Source organism: Oenanthe melanoleuca, chromosome 3, assembly GCF_029582105.1.
Source record: "Oenanthe melanoleuca isolate GR-GAL-2019-014 chromosome 3, OMel1.0, whole genome shotgun sequence".
NCBI classification, from domain to species: Eukaryota; Metazoa; Chordata; class Aves; order Passeriformes; family Muscicapidae; genus Oenanthe; species Oenanthe melanoleuca.
In genome coordinates this window covers 56968236-56991303 of record NC_079336.1, presented here as the reverse complement: position 1 = coordinate 56991303, position 23068 = coordinate 56968236, and the positions used below count along the sequence as shown (strand labels likewise).

At 39.4% G+C, this 23068-nt stretch overlaps 1 protein-coding gene across 2 annotated transcripts in view; it reads right to left on the bottom strand.

Moving 5' to 3' along the window:
• TIAM2 (TIAM Rac1 associated GEF 2) overlaps positions 1-23068 on the bottom strand; it is a 164671-nt gene that overhangs the window by 51434 nt on the left and 90169 nt on the right. Inside the window, exons 8-14 of one of the 2 annotated variants that reach the window (XM_056487234.1) lie at positions 22120-22344; positions 12537-12722; positions 11461-11607; positions 8171-8233; positions 3751-3918; positions 926-1030; positions 426-504 (exon numbers count right to left, since the gene is read on the bottom strand). In XM_056487234.1, coding sequence (XP_056343209.1) covers positions 426-504; positions 926-1030; positions 3751-3918; positions 8171-8233; positions 11461-11607; positions 12537-12722; positions 22120-22344 — 973 coding nt within the window. The remainder of the gene's footprint in view (positions 1-425; positions 505-925; positions 1031-3750; positions 3919-8170; positions 8234-11460; positions 11608-12536; positions 12723-22119; positions 22345-23068) is intronic. The other variant, XM_056487235.1, reaches the window with a different exon arrangement.

Here is a 23068-nt window from a genome sequence, read left to right as displayed (position 1 = left end):
GCCTCTCAGAACTAGTTCCAAAGTATACTTTTTGATACTGTGCCAACAGAGGATCCCACCACAAAAAAAAAAAAAAAAAAAAAAAAAAAAAAAGAAAAAAAAAAAAAAAGGCAGACCTTGACCACTGACTGACTGAGAGCACTTATATTAGTCCCGACAAAGCATATTAATGTTTCTGACAAGCTCATGCTTCAATTATTTGGCCACTGTAGGAAAATTAGAAAGTGGACCCTTCCAAAACATAAGAAATGCACTTGCCAGTATAGAACAGTTGGTTTGGGTCTTTGTTACAATGCCTCAAGTTCTTTGCAGACTCACACTTTGAGCTATCAAGGATGGCTCTATCTGCTCTCAGAAACAAAAAAGCCCCAAAGAGAGAAAGTAAGCAGTGAGAAGAATAAAAAGAAGAATTCCTGAGAGCTTACCATAATCACTTATGCTTTCAGTCTTTGTAAGGTGAACATGATAAACATTTAATGGACAAATTTCTATTTCATCATACACCTGTTAGAAAAGAACAGTAGCAGAAGTTATGAAATTATGAAAATGCAAGATCAAACCCCAGATACAGCATGAGAAACAAGCACAATATTCTTTGCATCAAGACTTGCTGTCTTCACATAGAGAATTGTGTTACTGTGTAAGCACCACTGCTGTGAGTGGGACTAAAGCCAAAGACCCAAAATCCACCCTGGAATACAAGCTGACACTTTACTTTTGTGCTAAAAGCCTCATTCAAACCTTCAAACATTTCTTGAAGACAGTGTTTGCAGCGCCTAGTCACTCAAAACTGTGAACCAGAATGACAGAAAGCAGGCTCAGAACAGCTTTAAAACCTTATTTTAGATCTAGATTTCACATATTTGTAGGTGATAACTGCAGCTACAGACATCACAAAACTTTAACTAAAAGGAGTCACACTTGCCTGGTCTACTATGTATTCATATGGTTCAGGAGCACAATACTCAGTATTTTCATCAACCAGTCTTCTGAGTTGTAGGCCATAGTGTCTTGGCTCCACCTGTTTCATCTAAAGAAGAAAAAAAAAAAAAGGAGTTTGTAATTATTCGTTATTGTTTCCAGAATCCTAGAAGACAGAGAAGCGACACACACACAACAAGCTTCTAAAATCATGCAAAAGCAATCTCAAAAACTAATTTTCTACCTATTTTTGTAGTATAAACAAAACTAGATGCATTGCTTAAAATATAAGGTTACAGTGCTATTTCCATTTTGCCTCATGATCCTCCCAAATCCTTTCACTATGTCTTGGCTATTAGATTAACTGAGCACTAATATGGTTCCAAAGATATTTCAAAGGTCCTCTGTCCTTTTGAACTTAACATTCACAACCACCTTTTTCTACGACTACTTGTAATGATTCAGGTCTGCTCAGCAGCTTTTGCTTCTGATGTAGAAAATGTGTATGCACATGTGGGCAGTTAGGAGAGGGGATGGGATGGCAAGCAAGTTCCCTAAGGGTTAGCCTTTATTAGGTTTTATTTTTATTGCTGGGTTTCATCTATGATCAGAGAGTTTCCCCTATTTTTTTTTTTTTTTTACCACATGAGGTAAAAGCAAAGATCCTGTCTCAACAGGAAGCCAAAGGGAAATAGGGATATTCCCAAAGGATATTAGCCTGCAAGTGCTGAGCCCCTGATGGGAGGCTCTGAAAAAATCAGGATACTGGTGAGACTATGGCACATTTCATTTTAGCATATTAATAGACCAACAATTCTGAAACAGGAGGAAGTAGTATTTCCAAAAGAAGAGGACTGACAGCCTCCCTGAGGGTTATTTCACCCCTTTAATGCATCTCAGCAGCTTGCAAAATCTAACTCTACTGAGTAACTGGTAATTAACTTAACATTTTATTGCATGCTGCAGTTCACAAGTTACTTGTGTTCTGTATCCTGAGAAATTGAATTTAAATGCACAAGTTTTTTATATATGCTATTCAAAGACCTCAGATGGAAAAGAGAAATGAGAAAAAAGTATAAACCACATAAAGCATGGATGAAGGTGAAAAATAAAGCTCTAACAGCTCTTCTGAACTTTAGCCTTATGCACACAGCATTCAAACATTTTCTGTTAAGAAGAAAGATTCCTTACACTCACCAGAGCAGAATGAAAATGTAAGAAGGAAAAGAACCAGGACAGATGAGCAGAAAGTATTCAGCATTAGAGAATGCTTATGAAAAGCTTTACACCCAGAATAGAAAGACAAAACAAAACAGAAAAACATTTAAGAAAAAAAAGCAAGGAATTTAAAACTAAATTTTCATGCGATGCAGACAGTGAAAATTAAAAGTCAGCTTTACAATTACAAATATTTTGGAATGATAGAGTAAGAGAGGTAAGGAATTTCCTTTTCAACTTAATTTTACTTTTATAAAATTTATTTTCTCCTCAGGGTCTCCTGTGCCACCCTAAGGACTTCAGGATGTCCTGGCTCTTCCGCGCCACCTTCTGGCCAAGTCCTGTACCCGACAGTCCCTTCAGCCTGACGGGACAGCCAAGGTTTTAAAAGTAAAGCCAAACATTAAACATTTTCTCAAGGATTCAGTCTCCACCAGCAGAAGACACAAGAAGATAATTCCTTCTTAATAATGCCCTGGAGACGCATTGGGACTTGCCTAAATCAGTGCTCTTATTTTGATTTTAAAAACTATAGTTTACTCTGGAGTGTTAAAAGCTTTTCTTTTTCTTTTTTTCCACTCAATACTAGCAAGTGAAAGGGGCCATTAAATTGGGCCCTTTCCTCCATTAAAGCCTCAAAATTCATTAACTTCAAACCAGTTCAATGAGTTCACATGGAAATTCACCGTAACCTATGCCAAAAGCTACAGCTGGGTCTTGTCTGGCACAGGACTCCTTTTTTTCCTGTTTTTTTCCCTTGTGAAGTAAATAAAATATATTTACCAGTTGGCCAGAAAAGAAAACTTGGGGATAAAGAGTTATTTTTTCCAAAAAGCTGTTTAGCATAATTTAAGTGACTCAAATTGTGAAGTTACAGAGTTAATGACATGTATGGAGGCAGAAATGTTAGGTACATTACAATATTTCAGAGGTGCTGGTGTTTTGTCCATAGCTAAAACTGGTATTTCTATTTTACCTTCAAACTGTGACTCAGTTTTCTGTTCCATGATCTATTACAATCCCTCTCAAATTGCCAGCACTGACTTTCACAAGCGAACTCACTCTTTGAAATTCACAAACAGAGCTTGTATTTAATTAAAAGCTTAAAAAGGTCCTTTCAGAAGCAAACCTATATGATAGCCTTTGTCACAGCAGTCCTAAATGCCTTAATCTGCTGGCTCTAACTCAATCAGTCCCTGTTGCTCCCCTGTGATTAATTTGCACAGAAAACCAAGTTTGCTGCAAGGACAACACAGAGTGGACACGTTCTGACTCTTCCCAGGGCTGACTACCTGGCACACTGTCACTGCTCTTGAGGTATCCCACGTGCTGTCTCCAGCAGCAGTTTTGGAAAACCTTTCCACAACCTTGCTGCCTTGGCTACAGCATGTAGAAACCTCAACTAAGAAAAGAGAGCAATGTCCCTTGAGACAGTGACAGGGAGATGCTTATTATGTATTATTAGTATTATATATTATGCCATTACTCTATTATTATACATAATGATAATCTTACCACAGTTTTCCCTATTTATGCATCCAGTGATATACAACATTCCTCCTTGAGTCCACAGCTATTTACAAGGTGAAATTGTGTGTGAAAAATAAGTACCTTGCATGCCAAAGACAAAACATCCTCCACCCTGTGCTCAGGCTTGAGTGTCAGCGCCACTGCTTGGCCATCACAGAAATGAACGTAGGTCTGTGTTTCCCAAGCATTCTCCTTCTGGATGCTCTCTGGCACTGAGCAGTAGACATTCAAAAAATCATCAACTTGCTGCTGAAAACAAGGGAGAAAGGTATAACATAAGTGGATGTTAAAAAATACAACAAAACAAAACAAAACACAAAAGTGAAATTACCATGTATTCAAACACAGTGCTGTGTATTTTCCCCAGGGCAAGCCAGGGAAAGAGTTCTGTTAGCTGCTCTCATTCACTATCAAACACCTGATTTTCCAGAGCTCAGACTGAACTTGCTGTGCTTTCCCATTATGGAATTTCATGCCTTTATCTCATACTGATCATTGATTTAGCTGATTGTGGAAATATGTAGCTATCTGGTATAATATCACAATGGAAATAAATTTTTAAGAAGAACTGACAACTACATTTTAACCTAACCAATACATATAAAGTAACTCTGTAAATAAATAAATAAATAAATACATGGAACTAGTATCATTTCGACAAAAAAATGACAACAAAATTCCAGCAGAGAGCACTGTGGAGCAAGTCTAGCCATAACAAAATAAGGGACTAAAGAAGGAATAACATTCTATTCTATTTACAGTTTCAGAACATCGTGTTTCATTGGCAGCAGAGGGTTTACCATGGCCTGTTTACCATTTTGCTCCACATTCTCCCTCTTTCCAACACCACTCTGCTTGATCAAATAACATCAGTCCTAAATAAATTCCCTGTCACTTTCTTACTTTCTCCTGTACTTCACTTCAGGCTGCATGTTTCAAAAAAAAGCAGACAAGGAGAAGACAAACACCAAGAGCTGTTCAGAATTTGGAGTTCCACATATTATTTACATTATTTATATTTATATTTATATTTATATTTATATTTATATTTATATTTATATTCAGCACATCACTTAATTACCTATATCAAGGCATTTAAGCTTATGCAGATGGGTCCCTTGATTCCCCATGCAGTCACTGGAAAGGGACAACAACTCCAGGAAGTGGTAAAATTTCTACCCAAGGCATATCTTAAGATATCCTGAGCTGTTCTCAGGCATCTCTACCTCCTTCATGCTCTCTGTTAGCATTTTTTGTTTGTTAGTTGGGCTGGGAGCATTTGTTGCCTACATGAAGACATTTGATCACACAATTCTGCCCCCTCTCCACCAGGACACAAGCCCAGGGGTGCACCACAATTAAAAGCTGCTGTAAAAGCTGCACAAGGACTCCTCCCCTTGCTGCAGGCAGCAAAGTTGTTGACAACAATCTGTCAGTAGCAACAGAGAGACCAATATTGCTTTCTTTTTGCAAATAACAACTGTGGCTGTAAAAACGATGAAGCAAGCAATCCTATCCAGGTAATTACCAAACAATGCAGAAATTCAGGTTACAGACAACCCAGATTGTGGCATAGTAATAATGTGATGCCAGAATAACACTGGTTTGGTGGAATAATATTCATGAACTAAGTCTATTCATTAATCTTGTCTGTCTTGATTTCAACTGTCCCTTTTAACTAGTGGGACATGAAGTTTCAATTAACACAGGTGATGGAAATCCCACTAAAATCCATCAAATTACACATAAGAGGAGTGATGTTCTGCAATTAGCACAGTGTTGAAATCTACACCAGGTGAAGTTTGACCTTGGTGGCTGTAGGTACAGCCTGCTGTAACACTGGTGATGTTGAAGAAGATAATTCCCCTGGAACTGTAGTCCTCTCAGCACTAAATCAATTGCCTGAGAATGGAGCCTAACCTACCTCCACAGTGTAAATAACAGAAAGGAGAAGGGGGCAAGGCAGGAAGGCTGCAGGAGATTAGCACAAATGAGTCAGGCTGAATTTCCCTGGTGGCTTTCTCCAGGGAAAACCAAAGCTATCCTTGCCCCAGCAAGGGAGGTTCGCAACTACTACAAAGGTTTATTGCCCTGCAACACTAGCACTCCAAATCTGTGCAACTGAAATAAATCTCACTATTGCCAGAGATGAAAAAACCCCATAAGCTCATATCACAGAGGATTAAGGTGATGAGAAATAGTTCAAGGCCACCTTTGATGTAAGCTTTTATAACAGGACAGAAAGATCTGCAGCCAAAGTGAGCTACATCCTTTCCATGCCATGAACACAGCATTCAAGCATACAATTTGAGATAAACTTCCCTCTGTTATTAAACATGATGTGTTCCTTAACTGCAGTCAAGGAACCGTTGCTTCGTCCACATTTTCCGTCTCAGAAAATCTGACATGAAAAGCGATTTTTTTTTTTCCTGTTATGCCTGCAGTGACCAATTCCACAATAGTTCATTCATTCATTGCCACATGAAGTTATAACAACCCATCCAATTTTCCAGAAAGAGGCGCCAGGATTTGCAGACTGTCACATGTTGTGCCACAGGGCTGCTGCAGGACCAATAGGTTACTTCATAATTTCCTCCCACTATTTGCCTCTGGTTTTATCATCCTTTTCAAGGAAAATACTGCTTCCCTGGCAGACTTCACTATTTGTCATTCACCCTCTGCAGGCAGCATTTCATAAAAGTTTTGATGCGGTTTTTGTTTTTTGTTTTATTTTAAATCAGCCAGTGAAACCAGGCTGATGCCAGAATAACGGTTTTCAAAGTTATGATGAATCATTTCTGAGTTGTTGTATGATTCACCAAAATGTCAGGATCTTAAAAATGTACCCACGCTGTATTTAATACCCATTGAAAAAAACAGGTTTCAGAAATAGGGTTGAAATAATAAGGAAAAAAATATTTTTCTAGCTCCAGAGCTCTGCTCAGCACCTAAATTGTGTGGGTATTTCTAGTCTTGAAAGACAACCCCACTAAATTTTTAAATCTTGGCCCAAACCTGCAGGCACATTGACCTCTGATGGTTCCCCTCTACCTGGGGAACAGGGCTGTGAGCCCCTGCCTGAATTTGGAGAAGGCTGCTTTATCTAGAGCTGGGACACGAAGACAGACCTTCTCCCTTTGCTGACACTTCACCAAAGGGAGAGCATTTCATTCTGCCTGCTCCCTAGTGCCTTTAAAACGCTCCTCTGTCTCCTCAGAAGAGTTCAGGAGGAGTAAATGCTCCTGTCAGGCCAGAGGACAGGAGAACCCCAGCACACCCTGTTGTATAAGGCAGCTCCACCAACCTCCCAGCATCCAACCTAGGGACTGGTGTCACAGCCCTCCAGGAGAAACCTTCAGGGGCTGTGCCCAAGAGATTCGGTCTCTTCTCATGTGGCAAACCTTTCCACATTCCAGCATGCCTGAACAGGAATGAACTGTGTTTGCTGTCTCTGAGATGGGACATGGATGCCATCTCACACCACACACAATTCTGGTACATTCTGGAGGAATTTGTTGAGTGTTCTCTACAGGACTTGATTTCAAACCCCTAATTGCCACTTATTTTGAAAACAGAGGAGTGATTTGGTTTAAATACTTTCCCACTCCAGAAAATAACAGGCAAGTGGGCAAGTAACAAAGAGAATTCAGGTATTTCACTTTCACACAGAACAGACAAAATGCTGTCAGTGGGAGATGCCCTTCCAGACTGGGGGGCAGCAACACCATGCCCAGGGAGGCTGAAGGAATGGAGAAGGACCATGACTGGGGCCAGGCAGGGAAAAGCAGCCAATCTCCTCCCCCTGGGCATAAGAGAATATTATTCCCAGCTATTTACTGGGCAATATGGCTGAAGGATGTTCCATCCTTCTCCTTTACTTGGGCAATCTCCAGATTTATATTAAACCTCACTTCTCTGATGGGATGGTCCACAGACTTGTTTTAGTTTGGACCCAGGACAAGACTTTACATAGATTTTATTGCCTTAAAGCTCAAAACACAAAGGTTCTGTTGAAGTAGGCAAAGGGGAAAAATATACCTTGGCTTTCATCCCATCCCTGGAAACCATCAAGGTCAGATTGGATGGGACTCTGAGAAGCCTGATCTAGTTGAAGATTTTAATGTTTATTGCAGGGGGTTGCACTAGATGACTTATAAAGATCTCTTCCAGTCCAAACCATCTTATGATTTGCCATACTGTGAAGGATGCTTTCAAACAAGCTCTGCCCCAAGTTTCTCTCACAGTGTACAGACTACATGCATTAGTGTGTGAAGAAGCTTCTAGGGGTTTGGTTTGGTTTGTTTTTTTAAAGCTTACCATGAATGCCCAGAAACTTATGTTAAAGTGGTTTCATTATCAGAGTTTTAATCCTGTCATCTAACAATAAATACATTTTATGAACCTCTTTAGGGTCTCTGAACCAGCCCCATCATTACCTTAGAGAAATGCACTCAAGAATTCAAAAACATGATGATGCAGAATGAGAACAGGCATATCATACCTCAGCAGAGTTGGCTGAATTCTGCACTCCAGCAAATCCATGTCCTCCTGCTGAATCAAAAACCTATTGAAAACACCACAGATAAATAAGTAGGTTGAACAAATAAACACCTTTACATCTTTTCTGTTTTGAAAAAACAAAAAATAAAGCTAAATTAAGGAATATATATCAACCTGCTAAGCCCCAGGGATCTTTTTGTACTTTTATTGCTTTATTCTGACTAGAAGCAATAAAGAAATACAAGTCTCTCCATATAAAGAAAATTTAAGCAGGTTTTCTCTTTTAAGCTACATGCACACTCAGATTTAAATACATATAAAATATGTTCTTGTTTTTTCCTATCTACTATTTAGTAATAAGATTAAAGTCATTTACCTTCAAATCATACACTATACTGGAATTATAAATTTCACCCTTCAGGACACTGTTAGTGAGAGCTACAAATTTCATTATGACTTCAAGGGACTGTATTTCAAATCATTGTTGCTGGTTTCTAAAACCTCCTACCCTACAGTTTTTCATCTTTTCTAACCAGTTTTCTTGGCACTATGGATTGAAACATTTAGCTTAGCTTTAAAGGCATAGTTGACCCAAACCTCACACTATTAAGTAATGAAAGCAGCTGAAAAAGTGCCTGCTAAAAGTGTCTGCTTTGGAAGTGATGAAGGAAGGACCTCAGATGTACATTGCCCACGTGCTTTGGAAATTTAACTACTGGTATCTCACAGAGGTGTTAATCTTATTAATTATTTTTTTTTAATCCAGTAAATGGCTATGGATACAGATATTTCAGTGATAAGGCTGGTGTAAACACAAGGGTAGACCTATATATACTTTATATGTGACATTGAGATTTGCAAGTAATAACATCACCTTCTTAAACTGCAAATTTGAAAACCATTTTTTAAACTCCTTCTGAAGTTAAGAAACAAGGACAATATCAGACTAAGAGCTGAGCTTTTGGGGGGTTTTGGTATTAGCAAAAGCTTTTCAGATAATCCTGGACAACAACAAACTCTCTCTAGATTTCATACAAATTCCAGTTTCTGCCAATGCAAATAAAGTGTATCACTTCTGAACTTCCTTGTCTCACCCACAGATGTAATCAAAGTATTTTATTGCTTATTATTTGTCAAAACAGTTCACCATTTAGAAATAAGAAAGCAGATAAGCATTTAAGAAACTGAGGATAATGTGAGCCTAGACAGCCCCCATCTGCTTCAGTGCAGTTTTATTAACTGATTTCTAGAAGACTGAGCCACTTCACTAATGTTTACAAAAGCTTCCCAGCACAGAAACTCTGAACATTTTTATTAATGCCATAAAAATAAACAAGATAAAATTAAAAACTTCTCTGATACAATAATGTTCAAGAATATACCATCTGAATTTTAAGCTAGGGTAGCATAGATTAAAACATACCAGCTACAGTCAAAAGAACTTAAATCCAAGAAAGCAAGACTTTTTTAAATCTATTGCTTGACAGAAACATCTCAACACAACAAGCAGAGAAGGAACCTCCACTTCTCTACTAAACCCAGTTGGCTGAGACAAGAAAGTCATCTTCAGGCCTATTCTGATTTTGGTATAGAATTATGTGCATATACACAAGTCTGAGCAAGGATGTGGCTCTCCTTCCAGTTATCTTCTAGGTACATGGGTCAGTTTTCAAGCCATGCCCATAAAAATTCCTCACTTTTATGGGCAACACTCAGCAGTATTTGTATTGCAGGATGTTTAATTACCAGGAAAAAAAAAATCAAGAACCCCAGCTCGTCTATGAAAATACTTTTGGGCCAGCTGGTTGCAAGGTTTGGGTAAAGACCCATTGGGGACACCTCTGCCTGTAATAGGCCTCCCTTCTCTTTGCTCAGAAAAGCTCTGGGAGGGCAGCAGGAGCCTCCTCTTCTTGCCACAGATATAATATTCCCTGTCCCTGAGCTCCACAGAATCCCCTTCATGGGCTATAAAGCATAGGAGAAGACGTATTACCCAGTTAAAAACAGTGCAAGGTATCAGCTCTGCTGGGAACAGAGCTAAAGGGCATAACATTCCTTCCCTCAGGGCTCATACTAATAAAGAAATAGAGCTGCAGGACTCCCAGACCAGACTCTGCTGCTGGGGAACACAGGGGAAGTTATGTGAAAAGGATGATCTAGGGAGAGCTTCTCATTTGTTCCTTCTTTTGTAAGACAGACTTGTATCTATAGCAGGACATGTACAGATAGGCTTATTTAAATATTCCACAACAGACTAGCAGATATACAAGAACAACCAGCTTTCAAGGTGCTGATCAGAGATTTTGTGACCAAAAAAATCAAGGGCCGGGGAACAACAGGAACAAAGTCACCTAATGAACAATGCACAAAATATTGCTTTGCAAATCTGCAGATACGGCAGAGGCTTGTGAAAACAGTCATTCTGGGTGACAGTGCACCTCTGTAACTTCTGCCTCACTGTCAAAAAGCATCTCTGCTCTTATTTACCTTTTTTTCAGGGAAAAGGCAGCAAACTTTTGTTTTGCATATAACTGAGCTTTTATTGAGAAAACACAGACTCCTGAAGTGTGGAGCTTGCACTAAATGTAGGCATGGGCCATTAGTTCCAGAAAGAGAGAAAGGTGCTGTGGTTTCACCAGCAATGCAGCCCTTCAGTGGGGGCACACATCAGCACAGTCCCTCCCAAGAGCCAGCCTGGCCCTGCACACCAAACCTGTGCCAAGTCTGCAGTAAACTGGTCTGGCATTATTTGTCAGCTGTCTATACTGAGACCTGACTCCCTGCATGACAGCAGTCTTCTCTTTTAGCAGTGGCTAAAATGCACTTCCAGGCAGTGTGGGCTGCTCTAAGAGGCCATGCCAATGATGTCTGTCTTTGCACAGTCTCTTTTTCCCTTGAAGACTCCAGAGTCCCAGTCACAAACATGCACACACTGTATTAAGGACTGTGTATAGACGCTATCTGGGAAGAAACCCTACTTCCAAACAGTTTGCAATGCCCCAGAAAGGCAGTTTTGTTATAAATTCCAACCTGATGTTCTTTTGCTGGCAATAATTAAATTACTGGGTCAAAACCTCTCATTCACCGATTTTATTTATCACAAAAAAATCTCCAAATTAGACACACTCTTCACAGGTGATGATCCCATTGCAAGTTTGCCACACCTACTGAAACCTTGGGTGCAGGTTTGATGGACAAATGTCTTCTACCCTGTGCACCAACATCACCTTGCAGGATTGAACCCCAGGAGAAACAAGCCATTCTATGCTATCCCCAGCAAACAAAATCTACCTGAGTTATGGAAGGTCTCTTTTCTTTTCCTTTTCTTGCCAATGTGTCCAGTCCTTTTAGAGAAGAAAACAAACCCTTCTTATTTCGAACCCTTTGTGACAGAGACAGGGTACGTTTCCTGAGAGCAGCTTCATCCCTGGAGCAGATCTATTCAAACACAGAGACAGACCCTCCTGTATCACTTTCATAACAGAAAAATATTGACAGTTATTTCAACCTGAGGCATCAAATGAGGGTTACTTCAGTTCATCTCAATGTAACATGCCAAAGTGCAAGGACAGTGTTTTAAACTTTCAGCATTGATGCTTCTTTCAGTATTCCAGCAGTGTGGCAGCATATTTTATTTTTTTGTCATGGGGCAAAATTAGAAGCCACAGGGAAGGAGAACCTGAGAAAATATTGTTCTGTAAAACAAAAGCTAATGAAAAGGCTCTGAAGAATAATGATAACCTATCATTCAGATATTAAATTGCTAGAGGAAAACAGACTCTCCAAATTGCCAAACATAGGAGATAAATGCTATGGCATTGAGTTATTAGCAAGGAATGGCACACACCACACAGATAAAAACAGTGGCAGAGAGGCAAACATTCCCTGATAGGTCTTTCAGTACTACTCTTCAGGCTTCACATGCAGCAAACGTGGTCCAACCCTCTCTGCCAAGATGAGCCTTGCACCCCTGCCAAGGTTACAGAGCAGAGGTGAACCTGCAACTTCTGTACCTTCCCTGAAGCTGACAGGGTGACAACAGGTTACAGCTGCTGAGGATGCTCTTCTTTAGAAAGAGAGTTCCTAAAGAAAGTGACATTTAATTCTGAATTGTCTCTAGCGTTATCCTATTCTAAGAATACTTCCTTTTTTAGGAGGGACTCCAAGTCTGGAGTCCTCTGGGGCAAAAAAACCCAAACTCATGGCCATATCCTGTAGAAGAAAATGTATTTGCAGTCAAGGAGCCAGCAGAGAGGGTGAGAAGAGTACATTGCCTGAGCAATGCATGTGGGTGCAGCCAGACAATTCCACATCTAAGCACATGGTGTTTTTGTGTAACACACCCACGAGAGTGCATTTGGACTTACCAGTGCATGGAAGGACGAGACAGAGAAAATGCCAAGCCTCCCCAGGGCCAGTTTTGAAGGACGACTGGCAGCAGCCAAAAGGCTCTTTGGGTTTGGGAGCTCCCCACCTTGCAAACTGGATAGGTAACACCGCATCCGGAAAAGGTCCATGTTAAACTTTTCCAGGTTCTGCTCCCATTGCTGGATCTGTTTGGATACAAAAAGGGACAATTAAATGGGGGGAAAATGTCTTTGTGGGCTGCACTGAAAATTCGAGCGCTTCCCCAAACCCATAGTAAATTGCTTTCATCTGGTAGTATATGGATTAGATTAGTTATTCCCTGCCAAAACACATTCAGTCATATTGTGTTACATCAACCCAAAAGATGACTTGAAATAAAACAAAGCTGGTGGTCTTAAACACATACTGACAAGATGAACATACCATGAACTTCGGGTAGTTTGATAGCCACAAAAACAGTTACATAAAAACACAACCCTGTGGTTCACAAAGGCTTGCTGGTTGGATTTTTTTTTTCTTCTCTCTCACCACCCCCTTCTTTTTGAAAATTAGTCTTTTTTTTTTAGCTTAGATTGTGTAGCTGTCTGGCTGAAAGCAAAGTAGAAAACAGCTACTCTAATACACTGTGCAACACAAAGTAGCTACAGTGGTAGGTTCTCTTCATTCTTTATCACCATCCCATGGCTCCTCTAACTAAACAGGAGACAATACTCGTGGTTCTTGCACTGACTAGCAGGGTAATACATTATTATATCCACACAAACTGCAAAAAATAGCTGTATAGACCCAACACAAACCACTGTACCAAAAGCAGAAATGTAAATATGCAATTCTTAAAATATATCTAGCACAGGTATATGTAAGAGGCAACAACTTAACCCAGTTACAATGTAAAATTAGGAAAGTGAAGACTCAAAGAGTTACTAGACTGAAAGCTCTGAAACAAGGTTTAGATGACAGATTTTAAGTATTTGTGTAGATACACACTGGTTTAAACAAACATATTCACACTCATTTGAAACATACACACTTATTTAAACACATATTCTTATGCACTGCACCAAAGTCAAATTTTGCTGTTAATTTCCCCAGCTTGCACACTGGTAGTTGCAGCAAAAATCTGCCCTGCAGATTTTACAATTAATGTGCAGCACACAGCAGTACCTATAGGTAGCACAAATAAAAGAGGCAGCAAGCAGACAGATAAACAAGAAGGGAGAAAGGCATGTCCATTGGGTCAAGGTACACCAAGATTGTGTACTGATGGCTGCTGAGATCCCCTGCCAACACTGATCTTCCAGTGCCAGCTCCAGTCACTGCACACTGCCTGTTCAACAGGTGGTTTAGGGCTGTGCAGAAAGTTTGTCACATTTTCTCTAATGAGTATTGGCTCCTTACCTTTTTCTGGCACACCTGCCTGTCCCCAGGCACAGGACATTATCACCCCACACTATGATTAGCCAAGGCTGGGACAAGCACCTTTGGGACTTGGGAAACAAGCTGGCAAATATAAAACCCTCAGGTGGACTATGCCCTTTAGGCTCATTTAGAAGGAAAATCAGTTCAGTTTCCTTATAATGCTGCCAAATATTTCAAGAATTGAACAAGTATTTTGCCACTTTACTTTCAAGAACGAAGAAGTAAGCAAAGAAAGGCCCTGTTAAAAGATGGTGCTAAGGTTTGTGCTACAACAGATAAGAGACCCTACCCAGTCCAGCTTCCTCACATGTGCTCATGAATTGTGGCATCATTTACTTTTGGAAGTAAGAAATAAATCTTATTTAGCAAGTATGGTGAAGAAATGGAGGACAGTACACCATTTTGTACAGGTATGAATGCAAAATAGTAATTTACAGTACATTTAAAAAATCTTTCAAAGAATGACTATTAAAAGCAAAAGAGAGCATTTACAAAAGCTTGTCATGAGATGAATTCTCAAAAGTCTAGTGAAAATGGACAGAGACATACACATAATGAAGATGCCTTGGCTAATCTCTCATCAAAGACATTTGAAACATGCATCCTCTGCACTCCAGAAAGAATAATCTTTTTTTCCTTGGGTTTATTTGATAATTCCCATCCCCCCTTTTTTTTTTTTTTTTTTTTTTTTTTGCTTTCTTTGTGCTTTCAAATGCTTCTCAGAGCATTTTTCTGCTTGCCAGTACTTTACACACGGGACAATTCCAATAGGAGATTGCGAGATGAGCTCTTTCTCTGTGTCAACATCCAACTAGAATGAAAACATGGTTGTCAGCTGCTCACAAAGCCAAAAGCTACAAGCTCAGGTAATGTCTTTCCCTTCAGGATGACACCTCTGTGGGTACAGAGCCAAGCCAACTTTTAATAGCTCAGGAACAGAGCAAGCCTTGTTCTGGGCACTGCTGGAGGGGAGCATCCTGTCCTCACTGAACACAGGCTGAGCACAGGCATCCTTGTGTCTCTTAGACCTTCTTGAAAATCCCCATTAAACATTTGCATGAAGTTGTATTTTAAAATAAAGATAATCTAAGGAGGGGGTGTGGGGTACGACATGGGGGCATTCTGAAGCAGTAATTAAATTACAATGTTTATCAGTCACACAGGATACTGGCTAATCAGCTCCAAAAGCAACGGTAATCACAATGTTACATTTAATGGCATTAGCAAAAGCTGTAGGCAAGGAATTTCTGGGATTGTCTTCTAGTCTTATCAAAACCAGGGATGTCTGGAACCAATTGGAGACCATGAACCAATACCAGCTGCTATTTGTCTAAGGCTTTTAAACTAGGATAATTCCTCCTAGAGATTTATATTCTTGAAGACTAAATGGGAGAAGCACACAAATAAAAAAGCAACAACTTCAAAGCACAGTATGACCTGGTCCATGAAGCTAATTTACAGCCTGCAGACTCACTGCTGCAATCCCTATTCTGCTATTGTGTGAGGCAAATCTCTGCCCCACGTGGGAGGACTACCCAAAAGAAGGCTCAGGGACTTAACTTCATCATGCACAGACAAAACAGCCCTTTTGAAATCTGCCTGAAAGCAAACAGGAAAAAGTGGATGCAGCAGACAGCTGTGGGAGCAGGAATGGGCAACAAAGGCTAACACCAGCATGAAGTGAGTCTGAAAAGAGAGAAGAGAGATGGCCCAAAGTGAGGCATGCCAAGACAAGTGAGCACACAAGAAACATGAAAGCATTAAAGGGTTGTTCCAGAGGAAAGGGAGGATGCCATTGTCAGTCCAGGCAAATGTTAAGCAAGGATTTCTCAGTTTAATGGCAGCATGAAAGAGCTTGGCAGAAAGGCAAGAGGGAGCCACCCAAATAAATGTATTGAACCTAGCAGGATCCTGTAAGGGACAGTGGAAAAGGAAGCTGTGGTAGAGAGATAAAAAGAAGTAAAATGTGGGAAGCCTTGAGAATTACTTAGCCTGGGCTACCAGATGAACTCATGCAAGGAAGCCTGGTGCAAGGACAAGACAGTAATTATGTGAGGGGTAAGCTTTTGCATCAAAGACTTAGTGCAGGAATGAGTTATTAAGAGTTAACACACAAAGGAAAATCAGCATGGTACTTCTGGCAGTACTTCAGCAGTAATGATCATTTTCATAATATAAATATTAAATTCTCCTCCAGGTCAGTGAAAAATCTGTTCAGACACTAAGAAACAATTGCAAATTAATTAGACAAACAGGGGAGATAAGGGAAGTTGCTTGAAAGCAGGTCTCTCTCAGGTCAATAAACCTGCTAGGTTTTCTACAGCTAAACTTTAAAGTGGGAGCTTGAGAAAACAAGGGGTAAATATATGCAGGTTAATGGTTTCCAGCATGTGATTTGGGGATCCATAGCTCCTACATGCCTCAGTTCTCTCTACAGGTAACACTTGCAGTGGCACAAGCACCCCACTAGAACAGGTTTAGGGTTTACAGACTGTGAAAGGGAAGGCTTTAACACTCCAGTGAAGGCAGTGTGGACAAACAGTGCAAACAGTATCTTTTGGGGGGCTGAGGAAGAACTGCCTCATTTGCAAACACGTGTTCTGTACAAAGTAAAAAGAGCTCAGTAGATGAAAACCCAAACCAGTGTGTGGATGGTGTAAAGCTGGGCCAGAAATGACACCATATCCACTCAATGTAACTATACCTCAAGGACCTAGAAGAAGGATGGAAAAAACTTCCTGGACAGCTCACCTGATAACAAAACACCAGCTTTTCACTTGGCACCTATTCAAAGGAGCACAAAAGAAATGATACACAGGAAGGAGGGCCTTCTCTCAATACTTAAGCCTTCCAAATTGATTTTATTTAGTAGTAGTTCTTATACCATGCAGAAGCATGAGGGCCTTACTGACACAATTCACTATCTACAGCAATAAAAATTCTCAATTTTTCCCTACACAATATCTTATTTTTAGATTGAAAGTATCTCTGCAGGCTGATGTAGGGAACTCTGTGGATTGACAAGAAACTTCTGCTGCTGTTTTATATGTACAGCTTTTCAACCACATTGCAAACAACACCAAACTCTTTGCATTCCAATCCCTGGTTCTCAGACACAATTCATATTGTATCCATCTGGAAAAATGAGTCACTTGGTTTCTGGGGACAGGGAACAGATTTTTATTGTCATTACTTCCTAAAGAGAACTCAAAGAAGCAAAAACATCACTCTTGCAGAAATTCCATTACTTTAAAAAACACTACTGTGATGCTATCATAACTTTTAGTTTAAAGAAATAAAGAAGGCATTGTAATAGAGTACAACAACACTCATGTGCAATTAGCAACACTATTCTTCATCTGAATGGTGACTTAAAAAAGGTTAAGAAATCTTCCTGAAACAACAAGACAATGGAAGTTTCTATAATTGTCATCTTTTTGGTTGCATTGGAAGAAAATAATTTCCGTAATTTTTAACCACAACAAACATAGGTAATTTTATTCCCAATACCACTGATAGCACCAAAATAGAACATGTGTACCCAAGTTACATCTTGTTGAAAATCCAATGGAAACTGGTGGCACCACATATATGTCTATAGTTAGCAATGTAAGTCAGGAAGCCTCTGAATTTTATTATCCAGCTGCTCTCCCCAAAACCCAGACCACCAGCCTTTTCTGAGCAGGCTGCCCCACCAGCTCCATTGTATGAGACAATGTTTGCAACTCCACATTAGTTTTTCATTACTTCATGCTAAATTTTTGCAAAACAAATAGGGAAATTCACCCATCCGTAAAACAGTAACAACAGTGCAGAGAAAATGGAGATGAACTTCCCTAACTTTCTGTCTGCCTACTCACTTCACACCTAGTCTAGTACTACTGAAGGGAAGTAATGATGTAGGGAAGGAGCATCCTTGCTGAAGAGTAACACCTGGAAAGAAATCAAACTGACCTCTCAGAGAGCTGGGTCAAAGACCACACAAACTGAAGATTTGTTCTAACTAGCTTGGACAATGTTCTGGTATTTTTTAGTTTAAGAGGATATGGAAGAATGAAAAGTTACTATGTATGGAGATTCCAGTTGAATTTGTCTGCAGCCATGATGGCATGTGCAAAGCTCTCCGAAAAGACGGTCTTTGAGTGGTGTTGGGAATTTGGATCTCAATGTCAGAAAATATTTCATGAGATGCTTTAAAGAAAGTTAAGAGATGAAATTTGAACTTTGTGGAGGCTGAAGAATAAATTCCCAGACCTATTCCAATCACCTTTCTTCAAATGTGAGAGAAAAGAGAAAGAGTCAAATAAATTTTAAAAACAAATGCAGTTATGCCCTTTGTGAAAAGCTGAAGACCACTATAGGGAAAGGAAGAAAGAAGAAAGGTACTAATGGGTTTAATGACCACCTAGAATAAACAGACCAACATCTTTCTTTTTTTTTTTTTCTTTTTTTTTTTTTTAATGGCAGCAGACAAACTACTTTTAGGTAGATGACACATAGGAAAATTTACATATGAAAACAAAAGTATCTCCAAGCATGTGCCTGTTCTTTTCACTAATGCTTCACCATTTCAGTGCCTGCAAGTAAATATACATGTTCCTAACCCTCTGAAAAATGAAGAATCATATGCAGAGAAAATATGAATCGCATCAGAAACCTCTGAATAGCCAGGAAAACACTATTATACCAACAAATTAAAATTTGAAGACAAAACTCCATAATGCTTTCAAGAAACTATTATTCATACTATTGTTCTAAACTGAAACATCAGGACAGACTTATGTACCAAGTGCATAAAAAATTACACACAGGGCTGCAATGCCCTCTCTTAAGAGACAGATTTTCCACCCCATTAAAACCAGTTCTGCAGGCAGAGGCAGCTCCACTCCTGACCTAATGTGCAATATTTTGTTAAAAGAGCTCTGAATAAATGCTAATAATCCCTAACACTAATAATCACTAACAGGACTCTGTATTCACAGCAAACACTTTGGTTTCTCTAGCAGGTTAAACATCTAGGAAAACTAAATTTTTTTTTTAAGAAAGACTTTGAAATTCATCTTGGCACCAGGAGATTTTCAAACTCTCTACCTTTTGTCCTAATTCTCTTCACTTAAGAGGAGAAGCCACATGCTGGGGGAGTACCATCACACACAATGTATTTATTTCACATGGTAATAGAAAACCTACGTGGCATGTGCAGACTTGAGATTTCCAGCCACCCTGGCACCTTGCAGATGCTTCATTGATCTCCTCTAAACTGACCAGCATTACCAATGGCTTTGTAAAGGGCTATTTGTGAATTTTCTCTTAAACACTTACAAAGTCTGTTATGATGATGATGATGATGATGATGATGATTATTATTATTATGTCAGTACACCCAGACAGAGAGAACCCCCTCATATAAGCCACAAGACTGAAAACATTTCCCAACCAGTTTGATAGTGTCAAGCCTATAAAACAACGATTTCTCTATAAAAACAACATTTTCTTTACCCTTTTTTTTGTTGTTTTTGTTGATTGTTGGTTTTCACTTCTGTTTAGCACTGGTTTTATTAATTGATTGCCTTCAAATTCACAAAATTTACCAGATAGTATCAGATGAGCTTCTCTACTCCATTCACTGGACACCAAAAAGAAGCATGTAAGTGTATCAAAATACCTACAGCAACTTTAGAAGTGCAGGTTTCCTTAATACAACTGCCTTTCAGGTGGTGGTAATTGTGAAACCAAAAAAAAGGTTTTGCATACTTTTAAAGCCCTGAGAATTATTAAATCTTCAGCAGAGAAGTATTGCTTTTAAGTGAATGGTTTCAAGAAGTGAAGGAAAAGAGCAAGTTGACATTTGGTAGTTGCTTTTCTGAGGAAGAGGAAGTAAAAGCAGAAAGGCTATAGAAATCAGAGTTTCCAAGATAATTCCAGTGAAAATAAGTTCTTTCTACATAAAAAATCACCACAGTTCTTCTGAAGTCAATCAATCTATTTCCACAGGCTTCCCAAAATAAATCACCAGTGAAGATTTCCAGCACAGGATGCATGGCATGCTTAAGAAATGCAGTATTGGCAATACTGAGCACTTCAGTATGGAGGAATAATATCTGCCACATGATTGAAACACCACCAAATTTACACAAAACCAAAACCAGAATTTATATTCTCTTGTTTCTCAAAAAAAGACAACTAAACAACCACAGTTACTAAAGAGCTACAGCTACATATATGCAAACTATTCCCTCAGGAATAACCTTTTCTCAAAATCATTAGCTTACTAAGTGCACTAAGAATTCTCGGTTACTAATTACATCAAGATTTTCTTTTTTCTTTGCAAAAGCCAATCTGAGACAACAAATTAGAAGATTAGGCAACTGAGTTATCTGTTGATTTTTCTCTGAAGTAGCTTTGCTGGCAAACCTTAGGCAATAGAGATCAAAGGGATCAAAAATGGAGAAAATTCTTTCTATAAATTTATTCTTTGCCAGCTACTAGATGTTTGCAATGATCCATTTCATTCTTTGTGCCAATGGTCTGCCCCATTCAATGTTCTGAGACACACACAGACAGAAGATTAACAGGAATAAATCTTCTGCAGCCCTAGAAACAGATTTCAGTTCTACAGAATGAAGCCAACTTCTTCCAGAGCTGGAAAACAATGACAGTTCTTCAAGGACAGAACATCTAATTAGCAGATATTAAGATAGAACATTAATACTCTTCAGCTAACTCTAAATGAACTACTAACAGAAATATCTGATCAGGGAGGGATAAATTAAGTTAATATACATCAGAATTTTTCCTCAGTGTATCACATTTTACAAGCACTAGACATCTATGGAAATCTGCATATTCTTCTAGGTCTCAAAGCCTACTGCAATAAAAGGATGCTTAGCATTTTTCCTCTTCCATTCACCTCACTCAGCTCTGGACCATGAAATAAAGGGACCCGGAAATAAATTATGAACATCTGAGAGCTCAAAGGGCTTATGAACATCTGCACTGCAAATCCCTACACAAACCTGCACGTTATTTGAACTCTGCTCATACAGCTTCAGACTCAAGTGTGCCACAGGAGCTTGGCAGTGCAGTCAGTACTAGTCAATCTGCTCACCATCAAGTCCAAGCCAGTGGAGTAAGAATTTTAAATATTATAAGCATCAAATCCCTGAAACTACAAGACTTTCACTAACCAAAAAAAAAAAAATTATGCTGCATTGGTTCAAAGGAAATAAACTTCAGTTGGTACTAAAGGGGCCATAATGTGCAGGCTGAAGAACTGACAGAGGAATAGTTACTCTGACTAGAAAGGCAGCTGGGGATGGGCTCTCAAAGACCAGTCAAGCAGTTCAAATTATCAGAAGTCTTCTGGAAATGGCCTAATAAAACTAAAGATACAGCAGCCTCAGTCCACAGACTTATTTAGGCTAAGCTACTAGACAAGCTCAATGCACAAGAGGCCATGGGTGGTGAGGTCATTGGCTGAACAATAAGTATGCCTGAATAATTAAAGTATCTCTTGCCTGTTACTATCTGCAAAACTCAGGCGTGGGCAAGACATCAACACTGCAAGATGTGCTTCCATAAGGTGTCCCTGGAGTGATTCCTGGCTCACATGCCAGACCTGAGAGCAGAGCAAGGCTTCATGTTTGCTCACCACCACACGGACAATCAGGGGATCATTAGTCTTGGCTAAATTTCAACTGGAAGCACATGGTTTTGTCTGCCACTACACAAATAAAGTTGGAGAAAGGACTAAGTGTTCTTCGTGTTCTGTCTTAAGGTGCAGAACAATACTGCCAAGCACCTACTCTTCAAAATCTTTTTTGCAAAACAATAAAAAATTATTCACAGAACACACTGTATATTCTGTGGTACGCAATGTAACAGCTAGCTATTATTAACATAAAACTGTGAAAAGTAATTACATTTGCACAGAAGAGACAAGAAATCCCTTTGTGCTCATAAAACACAAGTCTGATGAGTAGCTTTGAGGAGCCTGCCTCCTGCACTGCTCTGGATTGCTGCAGAAACCTGGCAATAATTACAACCACTGTGCCAGCTAAGCCCAGGACAGCTACTCTCAGGCCTAGAAAGCACAAATAGAGACCAAAGCAAGAAGTAATGATAAATATGCTCTCATAAAAAAAAAAAAATTGTTTCCAGTACCTGATTTTCTATGGCCTTTCTGTTTTTTGGATCACTAACAATTGAGAGCTGCAGCTCCGCCATTTTTTTCATTTTGCCATCCATGTCAATCTTCTGGAAGAGACTCTTGGTCTGATTTTTCAGCAGCCTGACAGTGTCCTCCTTCCCAAGCTTCTTTGCAAAGAGGGAAGCACAGGCTGAATGTATGGCAGTAACCCAGTTTTCCAGATCCGTCTGACTTGTTGCCTGTGAAACCAACCAATGGTGCAACGTTATAAGCAGGTAAGAGAAAAAAAATAAAATCAACAGCTCTAGGGCATGAAGGGCTAGATGGGCTCACTGTTGTCTTAGGCACTTTATCTTAACTAAGTGAAATAAGTTTTTTCTTAGAACTGAGTAAATAAAGGAAGTGTGAGATTTTCCTGCACTTCATCATGACTTGTCTCCAACCTTCAGCTGGGCCTAAAAGCCCCAGAAACACAAGAACCACATAAACTGTGGGAAAGATGTAACTTGCATCTTTCATCCCTTGAGATAATTAAAGTAAACCCTACCAGATATCAAAGACAAACCTTCACTGCTGCAACAGCAGAGAAGATTTTACGTGTGAGACTCTGAAGAGATGTATTTGCTTACTTAAAAAGTGCCAAGTTAGTGGAAAGGCAACATCAAGGTAAAGAGAATGCAATCTGCACAAAGTATCACTGGAGATATGTACAAGTGTGCCTATGAATCAGCGTGTTTCTATGCAGGCAGTTCCACATAATACTGTCCTTTAGTAACATTTCCAGTGGTGTACTTGAGCAGCCAAGGTATTTTAATTATTTTTAGCTCTCTTTCTTGGGTATCTTGCTCAAGCAAACTCTGTGGCCAGCAAATTCAGGGTTCAGCACATCATTCTAATGGTGGAATGCTAATAGATGTGAAAAAAACTGATAAAAAGTTGATTTTTTAGAAGCTTATGATCAAC